The sequence below is a fragment of the Malaclemys terrapin genome, chromosome 14 (assembly GCF_027887155.1).
Source record: "Malaclemys terrapin pileata isolate rMalTer1 chromosome 14, rMalTer1.hap1, whole genome shotgun sequence".
NCBI lineage: Eukaryota > Metazoa > Chordata > Testudines > Emydidae > Malaclemys > Malaclemys terrapin.
Genome location: NC_071518.1, coordinates 42,066,518 through 42,087,750, shown reverse-complemented (window position 1 = coordinate 42,087,750; position 21,233 = coordinate 42,066,518). Strand labels below are relative to the sequence as shown.

Below are 21,233 nucleotides of genomic sequence, written 5' to 3'. Positions count from 1 at the left end.
TCTCTCTACATGGACCGTGTCCCTCTCCTACTTGGCTCTTTTGAAAGCAAGGTGCTCTTTGTGCCTCCTTCCCACGATCTCCAAAACTTCCTCCATGGTCCTCCTCATCCTCCTCCTGGCCCACTGCTAGCCACTCGTAGCACCCGCACTCCCAGGCAGCAGGCTTGGCCCTGTGTGTTCCAATGAAATGAAACAGGGTATATTATTGTATTGCCATGGGGAGGGAACGGAGAAAGAAAGCAAAGTGGGGGATTCTATCTGTCCACAAGGCCATGCTTTGCACCATTTTGGAATGCTTCTATATCACTCTGATAAATTCTCGTGTACACTCAATCTCACTTCTGCCTTGAAGATTCACAGATGTACACGCACAGCCTGTGCAGTGTGTAACACTGATTTTTTACTTTAAATCAATAATAAAAATAAGAAGCTGGATCTGACTGATGCTTGTTAGCCGTTAACAGTATGGGAAGGTGTAACTCCAAGGTTCTTTCCTCTCTGTTTAGACTTGTGATAGGGAATACAAATCCCACACTGGGCAACAAAGGGTTAAGGAGCTGCTCTGGCTTCATCCAGCCCCACCCCAACACACCTGCAGGGGATGCACAGACTGGGGGAGGGGGATTTAAAAGGGAGCAGAACAGCTCACTTGTGGGTAGACCAGGCAAGAGGAAGGATTTCTACCTTGAAGGCACTGAGGGAAGGCAGGATCTCCCACTCAGCAACTGCCTGAAGGTCCCTGCCTGAGGGAAGGGAAGACCTGCTTCTGTTATACTGAGAGAGAGAGAGAGAGAGGGAGGGACATTTCCCCTTCATGCCTACTAATCAGTTTTTGGGGTGTTGATTCCTTGGCTTTTGTTTATTGACTACACTGGAAGGGGAGAAGCTTGGAACTGACCTAGCTGGAGGGCCATGTCATCAGAGCAGGCAGCTGCCACCCCAAGAGGGAGAGAGCTGCTATGCCATGCCTGGCTGTGAAGAGGTGCTAACCTGTGATAGGCTGTGAACTTTGGACAATAGCAGGGTCATAGGAGGTCGCCCAGGGAGGGCAGCTTTATGGCACTCCTAGGTATTAGATCCTTGTGTTGCCCTCAGAAGGGCCTGGGTCAGAGTGGGAGGCCCTGGACTCCTGTACCATCTTCTCTCTCTCTCTCTCACCCTCCACACACCCCCGGCCGGCATGATGAAGGGCCTAAACCTTGACCATCACAGACAGTGGTGAGCTGGAGCCGGTTTCCACCAGTTTGCAGGAACCGGTTGTTAAATTTAGAAGCCCTTTTAGAACCGGTTGTCCCGGTTCTAAAGGGGCTTTTAAATTTAACAAAATCTCTGGCAGCTCCCTGCCCTGCTCCCAGCCCCAGCTCACCTAGCTCCGCCTCCTCCCCTGACGCTCCCCCCGGCTTCTCCTCCCCCTCCAGCAGGGCTTCCTGCAGGTGAGTTGGGGCGAGGGCGGGGCACGAGGAGGACTCCAGGCGCCACGCGGCCTGGCCCGGCTCCAGCCATGCGGCGCTGCCCGGCCCCGACTCTGGCCGTGTGGCACTGCCCAGCTCCAGCCCAGCCCCGGCCCTGACTCCAGCCGTGTGGCACTGCCCGGCTCCAGCCCAGCCCTGGCCCCAACTCCAGCCATGCGGCCCAACCCTGGGCCCTGGCCGCGCCGCGTGGCTCCGGCCCAGGCCGGGCCCCGCCTCCAGCCATGTGGTGCGGCTCCTGCCTGGCCCCAGCAGGGTTGGAAGGGGCAGAGGTTTTTGGGGGGGTGGTCAGGGGATGGGGAAGGGGGGGTTGGGTAGGTGCCGCATGGGAGTTCTGGGGGTCTGTCGGGGTGGTGGTGGATGGGGTCAGGGCAGTCAGGGTACAGGGAGCAGGGCGAGTTGGGCAGGGGGTGAGGTTCTGGGGGGCAGTTAGGGTTGGGGGTCTTGGGAAGGAGTGGTCAGGGGAGAAGGAGCGGGGGGGGTTATGGGTTGCGGTTTCTGAGGGGGGCAATCGGGGGCAGGACATGGGTGGGCGGTTCCCTACTGGGTCTTCGGTGGCAGGTCCTTCAGCTGCCGGAGCCGTGCCGCCGAAAACCTGGTAGGGAACCGGTTCCTAAGATTTTGGCAGCTCATCACTGATCACAGGCATCCATCTTTGAAAGTTTGCAGAGGATGCGGGGGCAGAAAGGGGACAGAGGATGTGCGTGGTTCCTGGGGGAGGGAGGGAGTGAGACCTGAAATTTTTTGATTGGTTGGCTCTAGAATTTAAAACTGTTACTGCATTTACAGACTGAGAAATGCCAGCGTGTTGAGTGGAAGGCCATTGCAAGCTCAGCTAATTATGCAATGTGGCCTTTGCCCTCATCTAACAAGCCTCTTAAACAACAGCTCCCAATTTTCATTCACATAGTTCTGTTTACTGTTTTTCCTCCAAACACTTTCATTAATAATTTTTGTCAGCTTTGGAAAGTTAGCTCTTTCAGTGCACCAAATCTAAATATTGCTGGGTGGGGCTGTCCTCTATTGTTCATAAGAACGGCTGTACTGGGTCAGACCAATGGTCCATCCAGCCCAGTATCCTATCCTCTGACAGTGCCCCAGAGGGCATGTACTGAATGGATAATCATCAGTGATCCATCCCCTGTCACCCATTCCCAGCTACTGGCAAACAGAGGCTAGGGACACTTCAGAGCATGGCTTTGTATCTCTGCCCATCCTGGCTAATAGCCATTGATGGACCCATCCTCCATGAACTTATCTAGTTCTTTGTTGAACCCTGTTATAGTTTTGGCCTTCACAACATCCCCTGGCAGAGTTCCACAGGTTGACTGCATTGTGTGAAAAAATACTTCCTTTTGTTTGTTTTTAAACCTGCTACCTATTAATTTGATTTGGTGACCCCTAGTTCTTGTGTTATGGGACAGAGTATATAACACTTCCTTATTTACTCACTCAACACCAGTAATAATTTTATAGACCTCTAGCATATCCCCCTTAGTCGTCTCTTTTCCAAGCTGAAAAGTCTCAGTCTTATTAATCTCTCTTCACATGGAAGCTGTTCCACACCCTTAATCATTTGCATTGCCCTTCTCTGTATCTTTTCCAAATCCAATATATCTTTATGAGACAGGGGGACCAGATCTGCCTGCAGTATTCAAGATGTGGGGGTACCATGGATTTATAGAGAGGCAATATATTTTCTGTCTTATTATCTATCCCTTTCCTAATGATTCCCAACATTCTGTTCGCTTTTTTGACTGCTGCTGCACGTTGGATGGATGTTTTCAGAGAACTATCCACAATGACTCCAACAGCTTTCTTATTTAGACTCCATTATTTTATATGTAGAGTTGGGATGATGTTTTCCAATGTGCATTACTTTGCATTTATCAACACTGAATTTCATCTGCCATTTTGTTGCCCAGTCACCCAGTTTTGTGAGATCCCTTTGTAACTCTTCACAGTCTGCCTTGGACTTAACTATCTTGAGTAGTTTTGAATCATCTGCAAATTTTGCCACCTCACTGTTTACCCCTTTTTCCAGATCATTTCTGAGTATGATGAATAGTACTGGTCTCAGTACAAACCCATGGGGGATCACTCTTGTCCACATGCTTATTGACCCCCTCAAAGAATTCTAGTAGGTGGTTGAGGCATGATTTCCCTTTACAAATACCATGTTCACTCTTCCACAACAAATCATGTTAATCTCTGTGTCTGATCATTCTGTTCTTTACTATAGTTTCAACCAGTTTGCTTGGTACTGAAGTTAGGCTTTCCAGCCTGTAATTGCTGGGATTGCTTCAGGTGCCTTCTTTAAAAATTGGCGTCATATTAGTTATCCTCCAGCCATCTGGTACAGAAGCTGATTTAAAGGATAGGTTACATACCACAGTTAGTAATTCTCCAATTTCACATTTGAGTTTGTTCAGAACTCTTGGGTGAATCCCATCTGGACCTGATGACTTATTGCTGTTTAATTTATCAATTTGTTCCAAAACCTCCTAACTGGTCCTTACTGAATACAGTCAAGTCATGATCACTGGCCCCATGGCAACTACTAACATCTAGTCCAATGATCAATTCATCTTTATCCACCACAATGAGGCCCACAGTAGAGTCACCCCAGTTGGGTCCAAAACTTTGTGTTAGAAAAGTATCTATCATTTTTTAAAATCTCCAAGGATTATTTACTACTGGCTACGTGAGACCTCCTCCATCTGTCTCCCAATAGGAAGTGCCCCATGCTAACCCAATCAGGGGCTGCAGGTTTGTATAATTTTTGGTGGTGCCCAGAACAGGTCCAAGTCCGACTCCCGCTGCCCCTCCCCCACCCCCACATCTGCCTAAGGCTCTGGGAGGGTGTTTGGGTGTGGGAGGGGATTTGGGGTACAGGCTCTGGGAGGAAGTTTGGGTGCGGGAGGGGTGCAGGCTCTGGGATGGAGTTTGGGTGCTGGGTGCAGGTTCTGGGCTAGAGCAGGGGGTTCGGGCGCAGGAGTGGGTGCGGGCTGGGTTGGGGTGCAGGGTGTGGGGCTGGGGATGAGGAGTGTGGGGTGCAGCAGGCAGACTGCCCCCCCAGCCCTCTCCCCACTGGCAACAGCGAGCTGCGGGGGAGGGGAGACCCTCCCTGGCCCCCCCAGCATGACACTCACCAAAGTCCCCCCAGGCTGCTGCTCAGGAGGTCCAGCCAGGATAAGCCCCCCCGAGTCGACTCGGAGTCGCCTCCTGGGGTGGAGGGGGGGGGCTGTCATGCGCCTCCTCCCTCTGCAGGTGCAGCAGCCACCTCAGCCTGTCCCCGGGGCCGCTTCCTTGTAGCCGGCCACAGCAGCAGCCGGGAAGGGAGCACAGTGCGGAGCTGCAGGGGGCAGCTGCCCGGGGCAGGCAAGGACACTCGGGGAGGAGGCGTGTGGGGGCAGCATGCAGGGCCAGGGGACGCGTCGCTCCAGGCGAGGCTGGCGGGCGCTCCGGGGGATGGGTGCGGCAGGCTGGGCCGGGGGACGCTCCGGGGGATGGGTGCGGCAGGCTGGGCCGGGGGACGCTCCGGGGGATGGGTGCGGCAGGCTGGGCCGGGGGACGCTCTGCGGGAGGCATGCGGGCGCAGCAAGCGGGGATGGGGGAGGCATGCGGGCACGGCAGGTGAGGCTGGGGGAGAGACCCAGCCCCGAACATTGGTGGAGCTGGGTCCTCCATTTGCTGGAGCCCAGGCACCATGGGCCCATATAACTCGCCACCCCTGAACCCAATTGTCTTCCTACAAGTCACAGACAAGTGCTAAAGGGGAAACAGCTCCTGCTCTCTGGTTTGGATTCAGTGAACTGTACCAGCCCCCCACCGCTTCCCCTGCTGGGCTGCGTTAGTTACCAGCATGATCCCTGTCCATTCAAGGTCCTGGGGGTCTCAATAACCAAGAACTTTAAACAGGTGTTGTCAAGGTTCCTTTCCCACTCTGAACTCTAGGGTACAGATGTGGGAACCTGCATGAGAACCTCTAAGCTTAACGACCAGCTTAGATCTGATTTTGCTGCCACCACCCAAATTATTTATGAGTCATTTGGGAAACTCTGTCTACCTCCCCCCCAGAATATCTCCCTCCCAAGTACTATAACCCTTCCCTGGGTAGCCCTGAGAGACTTCTCCACCAATTTCCTGGTGAACACCGATCCAAACCCTTGGATCTTAAAACAAGGAAAAATCAATCAGGTTCTTAAAAAGAAGGCTTTTAATTAAAGAAAGAAAGGCAAAAATCATCTCTGTAAAATCAGGATGGAAAATAACTTTATAGGGTAATCAGATTCAAAGAGCCCAGAGGAACTCCCTCTAGCCTTAGGTTCAAAGTTACAGCAAACAGAGGTAAACCCTCTAGCAAAAGGAACATTTACAAGTTGAGAAAACAAAGATAAACCTAACATGCCTTGCCTGGCTGTTACTTACAAGTCTGAAATACGAGAGACTAGTTCAGAAAGATTTGGAGAGCATGGATTGATGTCCAGTCCCTCTTAGTCCCAAGAGCGAACCACCCCCAAAACAAAGAGCACAAACAAAAGCCTTCCCCCCAACAAGATTTGAAAGTATCTTGTCCCCTTATTGGTCCTTTGGGTCAGGTGTCAGCCAGGTTATCCGAGCTTCTTAACCCTTTACAAGGAAAAGGATTTTAGTGTCTTTGGCCTGGAGGGATTTTATGGTATTGTACACAGGAGGGTTGTTACCCTTCCCTTTACAGTTATGACAGTCTAATATCCAGTGCCACCGAGCCCACCATTTTCATCCTCTCTCCCCTTCCTATATGGGTTGTAACCAGCGACACGGGCATTCCAGTCACACACATCGTCCCACCAGGTTTCCCCAGTTCCCCTCCTCAATGAGAATTTCCAACTCCTCTTCCTTATTGCCCAGACTCCAGTGATAATCACAGTGTTGTTTCCTCTCACGAGTGAGTATCTTGCGGGGCATCTAAACAGCAGCACTGCATTCCCGAGTTCACACTTGTGTTACTGCCAAATGGGTTATCTGTAAGCCAAGGAGAGACTCCAACTCACGTGTCACGTTCTTCCTTCCATTGGAAGGTGCTGTGAGAGAAAGACGTGTCCCCCAGGCTACGGCAGCATAGAATGCTGACTTTGCTGCATGCTCTCCAGGAACCCTTAGGCCTTCTGTATCAGCTCTGCAGCATCAGAACAGCAGAGCCTGGATTGGAGCAAGGGAAAGGCCTGTTTTCCACAGAATCCTTCCCTCAGGGCCAGAGCATTCGCAGCAGAAATCCCTGCGGGAGTTGTGACCCATGGTGCCTGCCGTAGCCCTCACTGAAAATGTCACAGTCCGGGCAGGCTACAAAAGGAAAAGCAGATTCTCCCTAAGAGTGATAGTTAACACTGACGTTAACCAGTGTGACTGTTGAAAAAAAGGAAATACACAGTCCCCTTTATTGCATTCCAGTTCTCTGGCTCCCAATCAGCACCTAGGTCCAGTACAGTGAGAAGTTATTTAAAAAACTCTGCTCACATATACCAAATGTTCTTCTGATCCCAAAGGGTCAGCCACATTACCAGATAGTATAGGTTTGGATCTTACCCAAAATACCACGCTGCCAGCCAATTCTTTAGCATCTAAAGGATTATTAGAAAGAACAAGAAGAGAGATGTTAAATGGTAAAGCAGTCACACACACACAAAGACTTCAAAGTCCAAATATCAGGTTCTTAGCAGTATTGGTAAGTTTACTGGCTTGAAAGTCCCTCTGGAACACATCCACAGCTTGGATGGGTCATTCAGTCCTTTGTTCGGAGCTTCATTGTGTAGAGGTTGCTCCAGAGGTAAGAAGCAGGACTGAACACAAAATTGAGATGATGCAGCTGCCTTTATATTCCTTTTGCCATGTGGCTTGTACTTCTCGTGTCCCAAACACAAGCTGTCCAGCACATGGCATGGAAGACCCGTAGGGCTTGTCTATGCTAGCACTTTACAGCGCTGCGACTGTCTCGCTCAGGGGTGTGAAAAAACACCCCAGAGCGCAGCAAGTTTCAGTGCTGTAAAGCACCAGTGTAGACAGTGCACCAGCGCTGGGAGCCGCGCCCTTCATAGAGGTGGTTTTTTTAGAGTGCTGGGAAAGCTCTCTCCCAGCGCTCTGCTGTGACTACACAGCCACATTAAAGTGCTGCCGCTTTCACACTGCCAGTGTAAACTAGCCCTTAGAGCAGGGGTTCTCAAACTGGGGGTCAGGACCCCTCAGGGGGTCGCGAGGTTATTACATGGGGGGTCGCGAGCTGTCAGCCTCCACCCCAAACCCCGCTTTGCCTCCAACACTTATAATGGTGTTAAATATATCAAAAGTGTTTTTAATTTATAAGGGGGGAGGGTGGCACTCAGAGGCTTGCTATGGGAACGGGGTCACCAGTACAAAAGTTTGAGAACTGCTGTCTTAGAGTTCTGTCCATAGGCAGCCCCTACATGGCTTGCTGAGGGTAGTCCTTGTTCCTTTCAATGGGTTCATTGTACAGTTGATGTCCCTTGATGGGCTGTCAAGCAGGCCTAGAACTGATGCCAATCTGTCTGGGGGTGCCACCCAGAAACACAGCACAAGTTTGGAAATACAGATATACCCTACATATCTATAACTCATAATACAAAGATGATCCAGATATATAAACAAGATGATCATACTTGGGAAATTACAACATTTTTGCAGATACCTTACGCAGCATACCTGGCACAACTCATTGAAATTTTACAATATCGGTATTCATGCTATCCTGAAGTGTCCCCCAGATTCCATACAGCGTCACCCCCCCATACAAACTTGATGCAGAAAGGGGTGTCCCTAGACACTGCTGAATGCATCACAGGACTTTTCCATTCTTGGTCCTGTATTATTACAGCTTTCAGTTTAGTATCACAAGTATTAGTGTACAGCAGAAATGGTTTATCAAAATCATGTCTGACTAAATCAGGCCCTCTATTTGCGTGTCCTTCATTGTCAGCGCTGTAAGGGGCAGTGTAGCTGGCGCTGGGAGCTCGTCCCCCCGCGGAGCTGGTTTTTTACAGCGCTGGGGGAGCTCTCCCCCCGTGCTGGAGCCGTGTAGACACACCCTTAGGGGCGTGACACAGCCCTGCAACCAACTCGCTGCGCTCGGTCGGCTGTTGGGGGAGATGGTGCTGGCACACGAGGGTCTCCATGCTGCTCTGCGACTCGGGGCTACGGCTTTTCAGACCAGACCAGCCCCAGGGCTGAGCCCTGGAGGATGGGACCTCTCCCCCCGGGGCCCCCGGCCCGGCCAGCCCTGGGCAAGGACACGGTGTCTCTCGCCCAGCGAGCGTGGCCGAGCAAAGCTCTCCCCACCCATCTGCCTCACACAACTCTTGCCATTAGCGCCGCGTGTAAACGCGACCCGGCTCCATCCCCCCAGCAATGCCCCCCCCCCCCCCCCCGGACAGGCTCCGCCGCCGTTTCCTTCCGGGTCACCAGAGGCGCCTCCCCCCTCCCCAGCTGCAGCGGCCGCGGCCCGCGAGCGGGTTTTTGCAGCTGTTGTAACCTGCCCCCCGCTCCCCCTCGGCCATGTCCAGCGCCGCGCACCCCCTGCCTGCTGCTGCCGGCGGCGGAGGGGACCCGGCCTCCCGGCCCCAGTGAGCGCCCCGCTCCCCCGCCGCCAGGATGCGAGAGGCGCAGGGCCCGGAAAAGCCGCAGACTCCCCCCGCCGGCCTGACTGAAAGGTAAATGCGTGCAAATAGGAGCAGCGTCTGCAACGCCCCCAGCCCGGGCTGCTGGGGTCGCGCCTGTACCCAGCCTTCGGGACGGGCCTTTGGCCGGGGGATCTTTGCAGTCAGGAAGCGATTGAAGCCTGCCGGGATATGGGTAAAAGCGTCACCCCCATTTCCCAGGTGTCCCAGTCGGAACCCAGGAGTCCGGGCTCCTAGTCCACGCGCTCACTGCCCCGCTTCTCTCCGCTGGATTGTTTTCTTGGATCCGGTGTGTTGTCCCCACTTTCTCTTTCGTTTTCTTTGTTAGTGAACCTACAGTCACCCAAAACCAGCAGCCAGCCAATTGGTGGCAAACCCAGCTGTAACCCTTTCGCCGAAATGATAGAGACAGTCTATGGCCAGGCAGTAAATGTCGATTTCAACACACACACTGAAAAAACATTTCCATCAATAATTAAATGTACAGCTAGGCAACGTAAGAAAACTGCTTTTTGAGAACTTAGAGACCAAATCCAGTGATTTAGGCTTGTCACAAATGGACTAGTGAATGAATTGTAAAAACAGGTAGGGTTTGTTGATTTAAGGATATTTACTTTGTGTATTTTCACAGGTGAGATTGACAATTTGTGGTTTAACGGTTTATATAGATTTAACTTTCTGAATCTCAACATCTGGTGTCATTAAGTAAGTGTCTGACCTCCCCCACTCCAGTAATTTCCCACAACCAGGAGAATTTAAATAGATAGAAATCTAAAACAATACTTAAAAATCAACATTGATATTATCTGTTAAAATTGTAAGTGGGGGGGGGGGGAAGTCAGTTTCTGCCAAGCCTCTCTATAGCAAGCCAGGCTTGTTCTTAGACTGATTAAGAACAGGAAAAATGTCTAAATGTATCAAAATGTGTTTAATTGTCACAGATATAAAATATTTGTTATGATTAGTCTTGTCTTTTTCTCTGAACACAACAAACATGAAGAAATTGGACCCAGCAGGCTCCCAAATAACCATCTTCATTACCTACAGACAAACATCCAAGACCTAGCTTAATGCTCTGGCTTAATGTTTGAGGCTTCAAGTATCCGAGGGGTAGCCGTGTTAGTCTGAATCTGTAAAAAGCAATGGAGGGTCCTGTGGCACCTTTGAGACTAACAGAAATTAACACTTAATGCCAAGCTCAGATCTAAAGCAAAGAACACCGTGAGCTCCACTAGATGGCTCACAAACTGCTGTAAAATAGTCTGCCTAATTCCTGTACGCGGCAATGAGATGAACCAGTGAGCTGCTTTAGAGAACACTTTCCTCTTCAAGGCATTTGAAGAAATCTTCATCTGTGGCTGGAATATCCCTACGTCCTTTCCTTTTCTATCCCGCAAATGCCAGCCTGCAGGTGACCATGTTTGTGGAAATGTATAAAATGGTTCCCAGTGTTGCATGTTATCCCAACAGCTTGGTATCTTTGCATTAATCAACTCATTTCTCCCCCGCTCATGCTCCCTATGGTGCACTAGAGCAGGCCTTCCCTCTTGTGGGCCTCCTAGGGCGGGTTACAGGAATTGGGCTGTTCTCCAACAGAGTGTGGGGAAACAAAGGAAATTCCCACACCCAGCTAAGGGGGTGACATGGTTAATTGCAGGGTTGTTGTAGCCGTGTTGGTTCCAGGATATTAAAGAGACAAGGTGGGGGAGGTGATACCTCTTCTTGGGACAACTTCTGTTGGTGGAAGGGACAATCTTTGGAGCTTCAGAGTCTTCCTCACGTCTGGGGAAGGTGACCAGAGTGTCCAAGTTAAATACATGGTGGGACAGCTTGTTAAGCATAAGTGGTTCAGATATGCTATAGGAGACCGCTATCCCACCATGTTTTTAGCTTGGACACTGGCTACCTTCCCGAGACCTGAAGGAGAGCTACCTGAAGCTCAAAAGCTGCCCTTTTCTCCAACGCAAGTTGATTCATAACAGACATTGCTTTACCTGCTTTGTCTCTCTCGTGGTTGCAGGCATGTCAGCGGTTTGAGTGTGTGTTACCTTCCGAGGTCTACGATCTTCCAAGCAAAGAACCCTGACCGAATTCCAGAGTGCGAAGGAATGCAGCGGTAAGATTGTACATCCCACGCCAGGCATGCAGCTACCTCACCCATGCCCTTGTAGAGAGGCCAGCCTCCCACTTTCCGTCTTTGCTTGCAGAATGCCCACGTATGTGCTGGATGCCCAGGTCTCTGCTACTGAGCGTGCTGCTTTATGGCCATGCTGGCCTTCCTTCACGTAGCGCTCTCCCCTCACGATCTCGGCCGGCGACGTTTACCTACGAAGACATGCTGGCTCTGGGTCTCCTGTGTGTGGAGAACTGGCTACCCCATGGGATTGTGAGGCCAGATCCTAGAAGTGTGGAATGCCTGTAGCGCCCGGTAGGCTCAGGCCCTGAATGGGGAGCAGGGTAAATGGTCTTTTGTGTGCAGGACAAATACTGGGCCGACCTGAGCTACTCCCTCATCTGTTATGCAGGCCAACGCCAAGGCAACGTTGGGATTTGGTCTCTTTCCGTCCCTCCTCGTGCGCCAGGCTCCCAAACCCAGCTCATCTAAGAGCCCAGGGAGCATAGGGCTGAAAATCCTGCATTTCTGCCCTCAGGGAGGGGTTGAGGGGCTTTGAATAGCACTTTGGGCAGCCCTGTAGGGACACGTGGGAGTCTCAGACTAGTGCTGCCCTGCACAGAGGGGACCAGCTGAGCAGGAATTCCTGTCAAAGGGGCAGTACTGAGGGATAGCTCAGTGGTTTGAGCATTGGCCTGCTAAACCCAGGGTTGTGTGTTCAATCCTTGAGCGCGTCATTTAGGGATCTGGGGTAAAAATCTGTCTGGTGATTGGTCCTGCTTTGAGCAGGGGGTTGGATTAGATGACCTCCTGAGGTCCCTTCTGTGACGGGTTGGATCACAGAAACCCCCCTGAGAGCTGCCAACTGATGTGCCAAGGCTACCTCTGCTCCAGTTTTCCCTGCCAGCTCAGGACTCCAGCACCCTGTCTTGCTGAGCCAGACACTCCCGTCTGCTCCAACACAGACCCAGGGTCTGAATTACTCGCCCCAAAGCTGCAGGTTTACCTGAAAACAGCTCACAGTAGCGTGCTTGTCTTTAACACTCAGATGCCCAACTCCCAATGGGGTCTAAACCCAAATAAATCCGTTTTACCCTGCATAAAGCTTAGGCGGGGTAAACTCATAAATTGTTTGTCCTCTATAACACTGATAAAGAGATATGCACAGTTGTTTGCTCCCCCAGGTATTAATACATATCTGAGTTAATTAGTAAGTAAAAAGTGATTTTATTAAATACAGAAAATAGGATTTAAGTGGTTCCAAGTAGTAACAGACAGAACAAAGTAAGTCACCAAGCAAAATAAAATAAAACATGCAAATCCATGTCTAATCAAACACTGAATACAGATAAGATCCTCACCAGTTCCAGAATGCTCCCTTTTACAGGCTAATCTCCTTTTAGCCTGGGTCCAGCAATCCCTCACACGCTCTGTAGTTACTGTCGTTTGTTCCAGTTCCCTTCCAGTATTCTGGGGGGTGGAGAGGCTCCTTCTTTAGCCAGCTGAAGACAAAATGGAGGGGTCTCCCAGGGCTTTGAATAGACTTTCTCTTGTGGGTGGAGACCCCCTCCTCACCCTGTGTAGAATCCAGTCACAAAATGGAGATCCGGAATCACATGGGCAAGTCACATGCCCATGCATGACTCAGGACTTGCAGGTAGCAGCCATTACCCACATGCTACCTTGAACGTCCTCAGGTAGACTTCTTATGTGGATTGGAGCCTTCCAAGCTCTTTTGTCTGTTAAGTGCTTCCTGATTGAGCACCTAATTTGCACATTCCTTTCCCAAGAAGTGACCAAATGTTCTAACTAAGGCTATGGCTACTCTGGCAATTCACTGCGCTGCACTTGCTGCGCTCAGGGGTGTGAAAAAACACCCCCCCCCCCCGAGCGCAGCGCTGTAAAGCGTCAGTGTAATCAGCGCCTGCAGCGCTGCACGCTCGCTCACAGCGCTGCGAGCTATTCCCCTCGGAGAGGCGGAGCACGTGCGGCGCTGCGAGCTATTCCCCTCGGAGAGGCGGAGCACGTGCGGCGCCGCGAGCTGTTCCCCTCGGAGAGGCGGAGCACGTGCGGCGCTGCGAGCTATTCCCCTCGGAGAGGCGGAGCACGTGCGGCGCCGCGAGCTGTTCCCCTCGGAGAGGCGGAGCACGTGCGGCGCCGCGAGCTGTTCCCCTCGGAGAGGCGGAGCACGTGCGGCGCTGCGAGCTGTTCCCCTCGGAGAGGCGGAGCACGTGCGGCGCCGCGAGCTATTCCCCTCGGAGAGGCGGAGCACGTACGGCGCTGCGAGCTATTCCCCTCGGAGAGGCGGAGCACGTGCGGCGCCGCGAGCTATTCCCCTCGGAGAGGCGGAGTACATACAGCGCTGCGAGCTGTTCCCCTCGGAGAGGCGGAGCACGTGCGGCGCTGCGAGCTGTTCCCCTCGGAGAGGCGGAGTACATACAGCGCTGCGAGCTGTTCCCCTCGGAGAGGCGGAGTACATACAGCGCCGCGAGCTGTTCCCCTCGGAGAGGCGGAGCACGTGCGGCGCCGCGAGCTATTCCCCTCGGAGAGGCGGAGCACGTGCGGCGCCGCGAGCTATTCCCCTCGGAGAGGCGGAGCACGTGCGGCGCCGCGAGCTGTTCCCCTCGGAGAGGCGGAGCACGTGCGGCGCCGCGAGCTGTTCCCCTCGGAGAGGCGGAGCACGTGCGGCGCCGCGAGCTGTTCCCCTCGGAGAGGCGGAGCACGTGCGGCGCCGCGAGCTGTTCCCCTCGGAGAGGCGGAGCACGTGCGGCGCCGCGAGCTGTTCCCCTCGGAGAGGCGGAGCACGTGCGGCGCCGCGAGCTGTTCCCCTCGGAGAGGCGGAGCACGTGCGGCGCCGCGAGCTGTTCCCCTCGGAGAGGCGGAGCACGTGCGGCGCCGCGAGCTGTTCCCCTCGGAGAGGCGGAGCACGTGCGGCGCCGCGAGCTGTTCCCCTCGGAGAGGCGGAGCACTCGCGGCGCCGCGAGCTGTTCCCCTCGGAGAGGCGGAGCACGTACGGCGCCGCGAGCTGTTCCCCTCGGAGAGGCGGAGCACGTGCGGCGCCGCGAGCTGTTCCCCTCGGAGAGGCGGAGCACGTGCGGCGCCGCGAGCTGTTCCCCTCGGAGAGGCGGAGCACGTGCGGCGCCGCGAGCTGTTCCCCTCGGAGAGGCGGAGCACGTGCGGCGCTGCGAGCTGTTCCCCTCGGAGAGGCGGAGCACGTGCGGCGCTGCGAGCTGTTCCCCTCGGAGAGGCGGAGCACGTGCGGCGCTGCGAGCTGTTCCCCTCGGAGAGGCGGAGCACGTGCGGCGCTGCGAGCTGTTCCCCTCGGAGAGGCGGAGCACGTGCGGCGCTGCGAGCTGTTCCCCTCGGAGAGGCGGAGCACGTGCGGCGCTGCGAGCTGTTCCCCTCGGAGAGGCGGAGCACGTGCGGCGCTGCGAGCTGTTCCCCTCGGAGAGGCGGAGCACGTGCGGCGCTGCGAGCTGTTCCCCTCGGAGAGGCGGAGCACGTGCGGCGCTGCGAGCTGTTCCCCTCGGAGAGGCGGAGCACGTGCGGCGCTGCGAGCTGTTCCCCTCGGAGAGGGGGAGCACGTGCGGCGCTGCGAGCTGTTCCCCTCGGAGAGGGGGAGCACGTGCGGCGCTGCGAGCTGTTCCCCTCGGAGAGGGGGAGCACGTGCGGCGCTGCGAGCTGTTCCCCTCGGAGAGGCGGAGTACGTGCGGCGCTGCGAGCTGTTCCCCTCGGAGAGGCGGAGTACGTGCGGCGCTGCGAGCTGTTCCCCTCGGAGAGGCGGAGTACGTGCGGCGCTGCGAGCTGTTCCCCTCGGAGAGGCGGAGTACTCGCGGCGCTGCGAGAGAGCTGTGAATCCGCGGCAGCGCTATGAATCCCCAAGTGTAGCCAAGGCCTAAGGCTACTTAGAAATCAAGCAATTATACAGCCAGTGTTCATAACTTTGAACACACAAATGGTGCCTGCATACAACTAGGATGAACATAACCAGTAGATCATAACCTTTACATAGATATGTTACATGGCATATGTAGCAAACCCCTATTCCAGTTATATCCATACATTCATTTAAAGCCTTATGGGGTACGCTGTCACACCTTCCAACCCTGATATTCTATGATTCTATGAAATCACGGCACGTCTCCCTGAGCGAGGAACCCGGGGGTAGGCACGTTTGTGTGTGGCGCTTGTCGTGGCTGAGTAAATGCCCTTCAGCAGAGACTGGAGGTGGGGAATGGGAGGGGGTCACAAGCCCCCACGGCAGCTGCTAGCGACCTCTTCCCCCCGGCTGTGCTGTGGAACAGCCGGGCTGCGATAGCCTGGGTTATGGCTGATGCGTTCTGGGAAGGGGCGTCTGAGAGAAGGCGGGGAGGGAGCTCAGTGTGGTACCGTCCCTTGAAGCTGCACAGTGAAAGACGCGCAGGCCTGCTGTTCAAGCACTGCCTGTCGCTGAGTGATGCAGCCAGTCATAGAGCTGCACACGGTGACTGCTGTAAAACCTGATGGGAAGGATGGCCTAGTAGGCTTGAGTTCTCTTCTCCTGCACAGACTTCCCATGGCCCAGCCTCTTGGTGCTCCAGTTTCTGTCCATTGTGGATAGTAGCCGCGCCCTGCCTCACAGAGGTATTGTGGGGAGAAATACATCAAAGCCTGGGAAGTGCTCAAATACCATAGAATGGGGGCCATAGAAATACGGTAGAATAAAAAGGGGCTTAGACACAGGGAAATCATCCATGTGTACCTGCAAATCCCCTTTCTTCTAACAGGAAGCTCTGCAGATCCCCTCCAGTAGGTCTCCAGCCTGCCTGGAGCCCAGAATCGGGCCTGTTGGGCAAGGCACGGGAAGTTGTGGCTCAGTCCCTGAACAAGAGAATTGCCACAGCAGCTTTAGAAGAGTTACTTTATTTTTAATATTGAAACTGTAAGCTCATTTTGTTCAGTGCCTGGCACAGCGGGGGCTGGGGCCATGGCTGGGGCTCCCAAGTGCTCTGCCAATATCAATAATAAATTAATTCGTCATGAACAATGAGGAATTAATACCCTCCCATTACAGTCAATTACTGCAGGGAACCTATTCTCCTCAGTCAAAAAACAGCTCTTGAGATACAGTCCAGAGGTCAGATGTTTTCTTCAGCTGGGCGAGATCTGTGGCCTTCCCTACTAGAAGGATGGACACTTTGGGGTAAGCATGGGTAGCTGTTTCTGCTCGACTGTACTGCGAGGGGTCACCAGCCCTTTGCGGTGGGATTTAAATAGCAGCCATGGAGGGACCGCAAATAGCTGTATGCATTAAAGATGCAACGGGAAAATGGCTTGCCCGGACAGCCAGAGAAGGAATGCTGGTGAGACCCATGTGCAGGGTCCTGCCCAGGGAAGGGACCTGATCCATCTTTCCTAATGGTCACTGAGCTGTTGCTAGTGAGAGCTGGAGGCAACTGCTGGCCTTTCTGCTGTTTTGTACGTGTCTCTGAACTCTGGGCTGAAGCTGCAGACTTCACACTTCCCTGTCTTCAGACCTGACCCCCCTGCCTCTTCTCTCTCAGGTTAGACGACGAGAGGAGGTGGCTGTCTGTCCCTAAAGTCTACGTCCTCCAGCCTTGGATTTTGAACCTCTTGATGAAATACGAACAGTTGGACTCCAGAAATACTCAGGTGCCTGGGCATATCCTGAAAGTAAGTGACTGGGACTTGCTGTGCATCACTTGCCTCTTCCCAGTGCCCTGTTGGACGGGGGAAACCTCTGCTGTGGGATGTCACCGTGGCTTGAGCGTTTCTGCAGGGCTCCACTCACTGGGCTCCCCGAGGGCTAGCCAGGAGGACATGGTGCAGGTTCATTGCCCCTCCCCCAGAAAGGGTACGGAACTGAGACACATTAGAGGGCTGGTCTTTCCAGCTCCCCACACACCATCTCGCTCTAAAATTGAACTCCTTCCTGGGGCTCTGGTTCTCTCTTCCCCTTGAATGTTGTGCAGTTTTCTCTCCCTCTCTCTCCCACGTGCCTGCCAGTTCTTTGTCTGGTTCTCTCCCGCCCCTGTGGCATTTCTCTTTCGGCTTTTTGGGTGGGGATGGGCTGAGATCTCTTTTTGCCCATCATGGTCAACATACCACATGATCCCCCTCCCATGTCTGAGCCCTGAAGTGCATGGTGCTGCTGCTCTTTCCATCAGCCTGAGGTGGTTGCTAGCCAGCTGGGCAAGGCAGCCCTTTCCCACAGCACTCCCACACCTGCTGCAATGGTGCTGCCCCTTCCCTTCCTAGATCTGGGTCTCGTCCCACTCTTGTTATTTGAACACTGGATAGAGACAGGTGCCTGCCCTGAGGGGTTTGCAGGGTATGTCTATCTTGCAATCAGGAGTATGATCGCAGCACGTGTAGATGTACCCAAGCTAGATCAAAGCTAGCTCTAGCATGAATCGCAGTGAAGTCATGGTGGGACCCTGAGCAGCTGCCTCCCGTGCTGCCGTGGTTTCACTGCTATTGTTACTTGAGCCAGCTTAGCTTGGCTATGTCTACACATGCTGCAGTCACAGTGGAGACACACCCACAAACTACAGAGGCATAGCTGGTGGAGAATGGGGCAGGAAGGCAGTGCCTTGGCCTCACTAAGACCAGAGTGTGTGTGAGGGGTGAGCGTAGTTTGTGTCATTAATGTCATAAGAGAAGACGGAGGCTGTGATGCCTGAGGCTGGTTGGGAATTTTTCAATAAAACTTTTTTTTCTTTGGAAAACGTCAATTCATCTAAATCAAAACTTGTCGCAGGAAAGGGTCAATTTTGACAAAGTTCTCGTTTCAGAAAAAAGTTTGATTTGTCCATGTTTTGTTTTATGCAGGATTATTGTAGCCGTGTTGGTCCCACAAGATGGGCAAGGGAGTATCTTTTATTGGACCAACTTCCATTGGCGAGAGAGACAAGCTTTCGAGCCCCACAGACCTGAAGATGGGCTTGTGTAAGCTCAAAAGCTTGTCTCTCACCAACAGACATTGGTCCAATAAAACTTCGCCCACCTTGTGTCTCATGTTTCATTTTGACATTTTCTAAACAAAAAGTTCAGTTTTTCAGTTAGAAGCCACTTTTCATTCCAAAAGTGAAGTTAATTTATAGTAAAAATATGAAAAAGGTCAGAATTGAAACAAACCACTTCGGCTGGGGGGGGGGGGGGAGAGATGGTACCTAGGGAGATGGAATCTCCATCCTTAGAGGTTTTTAAGGCCCGGCTTGACAAAGCCCTGGCTGGGATGATTTAGTTGGTGTTGGTCCTGCTTTGAGCAGGGGGTTGGACTAGATACCTCCTGAGGTCTCTTCCAACCCTGATATTCTATGATTCTATGAATTGACCCAAACTGATTTATTATTATTTTTGGATGCTCAGTTTGCAAATATTTTTGAGATTTTGACTTTTTATCCCAATTTGGGATGGGAATGTTTTTTTAAATCAACATAAGAACGGCTGTATTGGGTCAGACCAATATCCTTCTACCCTAGTATCCTGTCTTCCGACAGTGGCCAATGCCAGGTGCTTCAGAGGAAATGAACAGAACAGGGCAATTATCAAATAATCCATTCCTTGTCGCCCATTCCCAGGTTCTGGCAGTCAGAGGTTTAGGGACACCCAGGACATGGGATTGCATCCCTGACCATCTTGCTAATAGCCATTGATGGACTTATCCCCCATGAACTTACCTCATTCTTTTTTGAAACCACTTATACTTTGGCCTTCCTTTGGCTGTGCATCGTGTGAATAAGTACTTCCTTTGTTTGTTTTAAACGTGGTGCGTATTAATTTCATATGGTGCCTGCTGGATCTTGTGTTATATGGAAAGGAAGTGTTATTTACCCTATTTGCTTTCTCCACACCAGTCATGATTTTATAGACCTCTATCATATCTGCCCTTAGTCATCTCTTTTCTAAACTGAACAGTCCCAGTCTTTTTAATCTCTCCAGTAATTTTTGTTGCCCTTCTCTTTACTTTATCCAGTTCTAATTAGGGCTGTCAAGTGATTAAAAAGATTAATCGCAATCAATTGTGTGATTAAACAATCATGGAATACCATTCATTTAAATATTTGTGGATGTTTTCTACATTTTCAAATATATTGATTTCAATTACAACACAGAATACAAAGTGTACAGTGCGCACTTTATATTTAGTTTTGATTACAAGTAATTTGCACTGCAAAAACCAAAAGAAATAATATTTTTTCAATTCAGCTCATACGAGTACTGTAGTGCAATCTGTTTATCATGAAAGTTGAATTTACAAATATAGAATTATGTTCAAAAAATAACTGCATTGAAAAATAAAACAATGTAAAACCTACCAGTCCATTCAGTCCTACTTCAGCCAATTGCTCAGACAACCAAATTTGGTTACAATTTACTGGAGGATTGGGCCAAAAGAAATCTGATGAGGTCCAACAAGGATAAATGCAGAGTCCTGCACTTAGGATGGAAGAATCCCATGCACTGCTACCAACTAGGGACCGACTGGCTAGGCAGCAGTTCTGCAGAAAAGGACCTAGGGGTTACAGTGGATGAGAAGCTGGATATGTCAGCAGTGTGCCTTTGTTGCGCCAAGAAGGCTAACACTGTATAAGTAGGGGCATTGCCAGCAGATCGAGGGAAATGATTTATTCCCCTCTTTTTGGCACTGGTGAGGCCACATCTGGAATATTGCATCCACTTTTGGGGCCCCCCACTACAGAAAGGATGTGGACAAATTGGAGAGAGTCCAGTGGAGGGCAACGGAAATGATCAGTGGGCTGGGGCACATGACTTATGAGGTGAGAGAACTGGGCTTGTTTAGTCTGCAGAAGAGAAGAATGAGGCGGGATTTGATAGCCGCCTTCAGCTACCTGAAGGGGGGTTCCAAAGAGGATGGAGGTAGGCTGTTCACAGTGGTGGCAGATGACAGAACAAGGAGCAATGGTCTCAAGTTCCAGTGGGGGAGGTCTAGGTTGGATATTAGGAAACACTATTTCACTGGGTGGGGGGAGGGGAAGCACTGGAATGGGTTCCCTAGGGAGGTAGTGGAATCTCCATCCTTAGAGGTTTTTAAGGCCCGGCTTGACTATGGCCCGGCTGGGATTTAGTTGATGTTGGTCCTGCTTTGAGCAGGGGGTTGGACTAGATGACCTCCTGAAGTCTCTTCCGATCCTAATCTTCTATGATTCTATGCTGAACGGAGACCCAGCTGTTTACCTCTGTCCACTGACCATTTATTCTACCCTTTGTTTCCTATCTTTTAACCAATTACTGATCCATGAGAGGCCCTACCCTCTTATCCCATGACAGCTTAGTTTGCTTACAAGCCTTTGGGGAGGGACCTTGTCAAAGGCTTTCTGCAAGTCCAAGTACACTATATCCACTAGATCACCCTTGTCCACCTCGTGTTGATACCTCAAAGAATTCTAACAGATTTGCAAGACATGATTTCCCTTCACAAAAGTCATGTTGACTGTTCCCCAGCATATGCTGTTCGTCTCTTTGTCTGATCATTCTGTTCTTTACTGTAACCAATTTGCCTGGTACTGAAGTTACACTAAGCGACTTGTAACTGCCAGGGTTGCCTCTGAAAACTTTCTAAAAAATCAGCATTGCATTAGCTACCCTCCAGTCATCAGGTACAGAGGCTTATTTAAGTAACAGATTACATACCACAGTTAGAAGTTCTGCAATTTCATATTTGAGTTCCTTGAAACTCTTGGATGAATACCAGGTCCTGGTCACTTACTACTCTTTGTTTAATCATTTTGTTCCAAAATCTTCTCTACTGACACCTCATTCTGGACAGCTTCTTAGATTCGTCACCTCAAAAGAATGGCTCAGGTGTGGGAATCTCCCTCACATCCTCTTCAGATGAAAAGAATTCATTTAATTTCTCCACAATGGCCTTGTTTTCCCTGAGTGCTCCTTTAGCATCTTGATCGTCCAGTGGCCCCACTGATTGTTTGGCAAGCATTCTGCTTCTGATGTACTTAA

At 51.8% G+C, this 21,233-nt stretch overlaps 1 protein-coding gene across 4 annotated transcripts in view; it reads left to right on the top strand.

Annotated features, from left to right (window-relative positions):
• The first annotated feature begins 8,942 nt into the window (after positions 1–8,942).
• Positions 8,943–21,233, top strand: part of ACD (ACD shelterin complex subunit and telomerase recruitment factor) — a 34,477-nt gene continuing 22,186 nt past the window's right edge. For all 4 annotated transcript variants that reach the window (XM_054048598.1, XM_054048596.1, XM_054048595.1 and 1 more), the window contains exons 1-3: positions 8,943–9,172; positions 11,160–11,255; positions 16,796–16,925. In XM_054048598.1, coding sequence (XP_053904573.1) covers positions 9,114–9,172; positions 11,160–11,255; positions 16,796–16,925 — 285 coding nt within the window. In that variant the 5' untranslated portion in view covers positions 8,943–9,113. The remainder of the gene's footprint in view (positions 9,173–11,159; positions 11,256–16,795; positions 16,926–21,233) is intronic.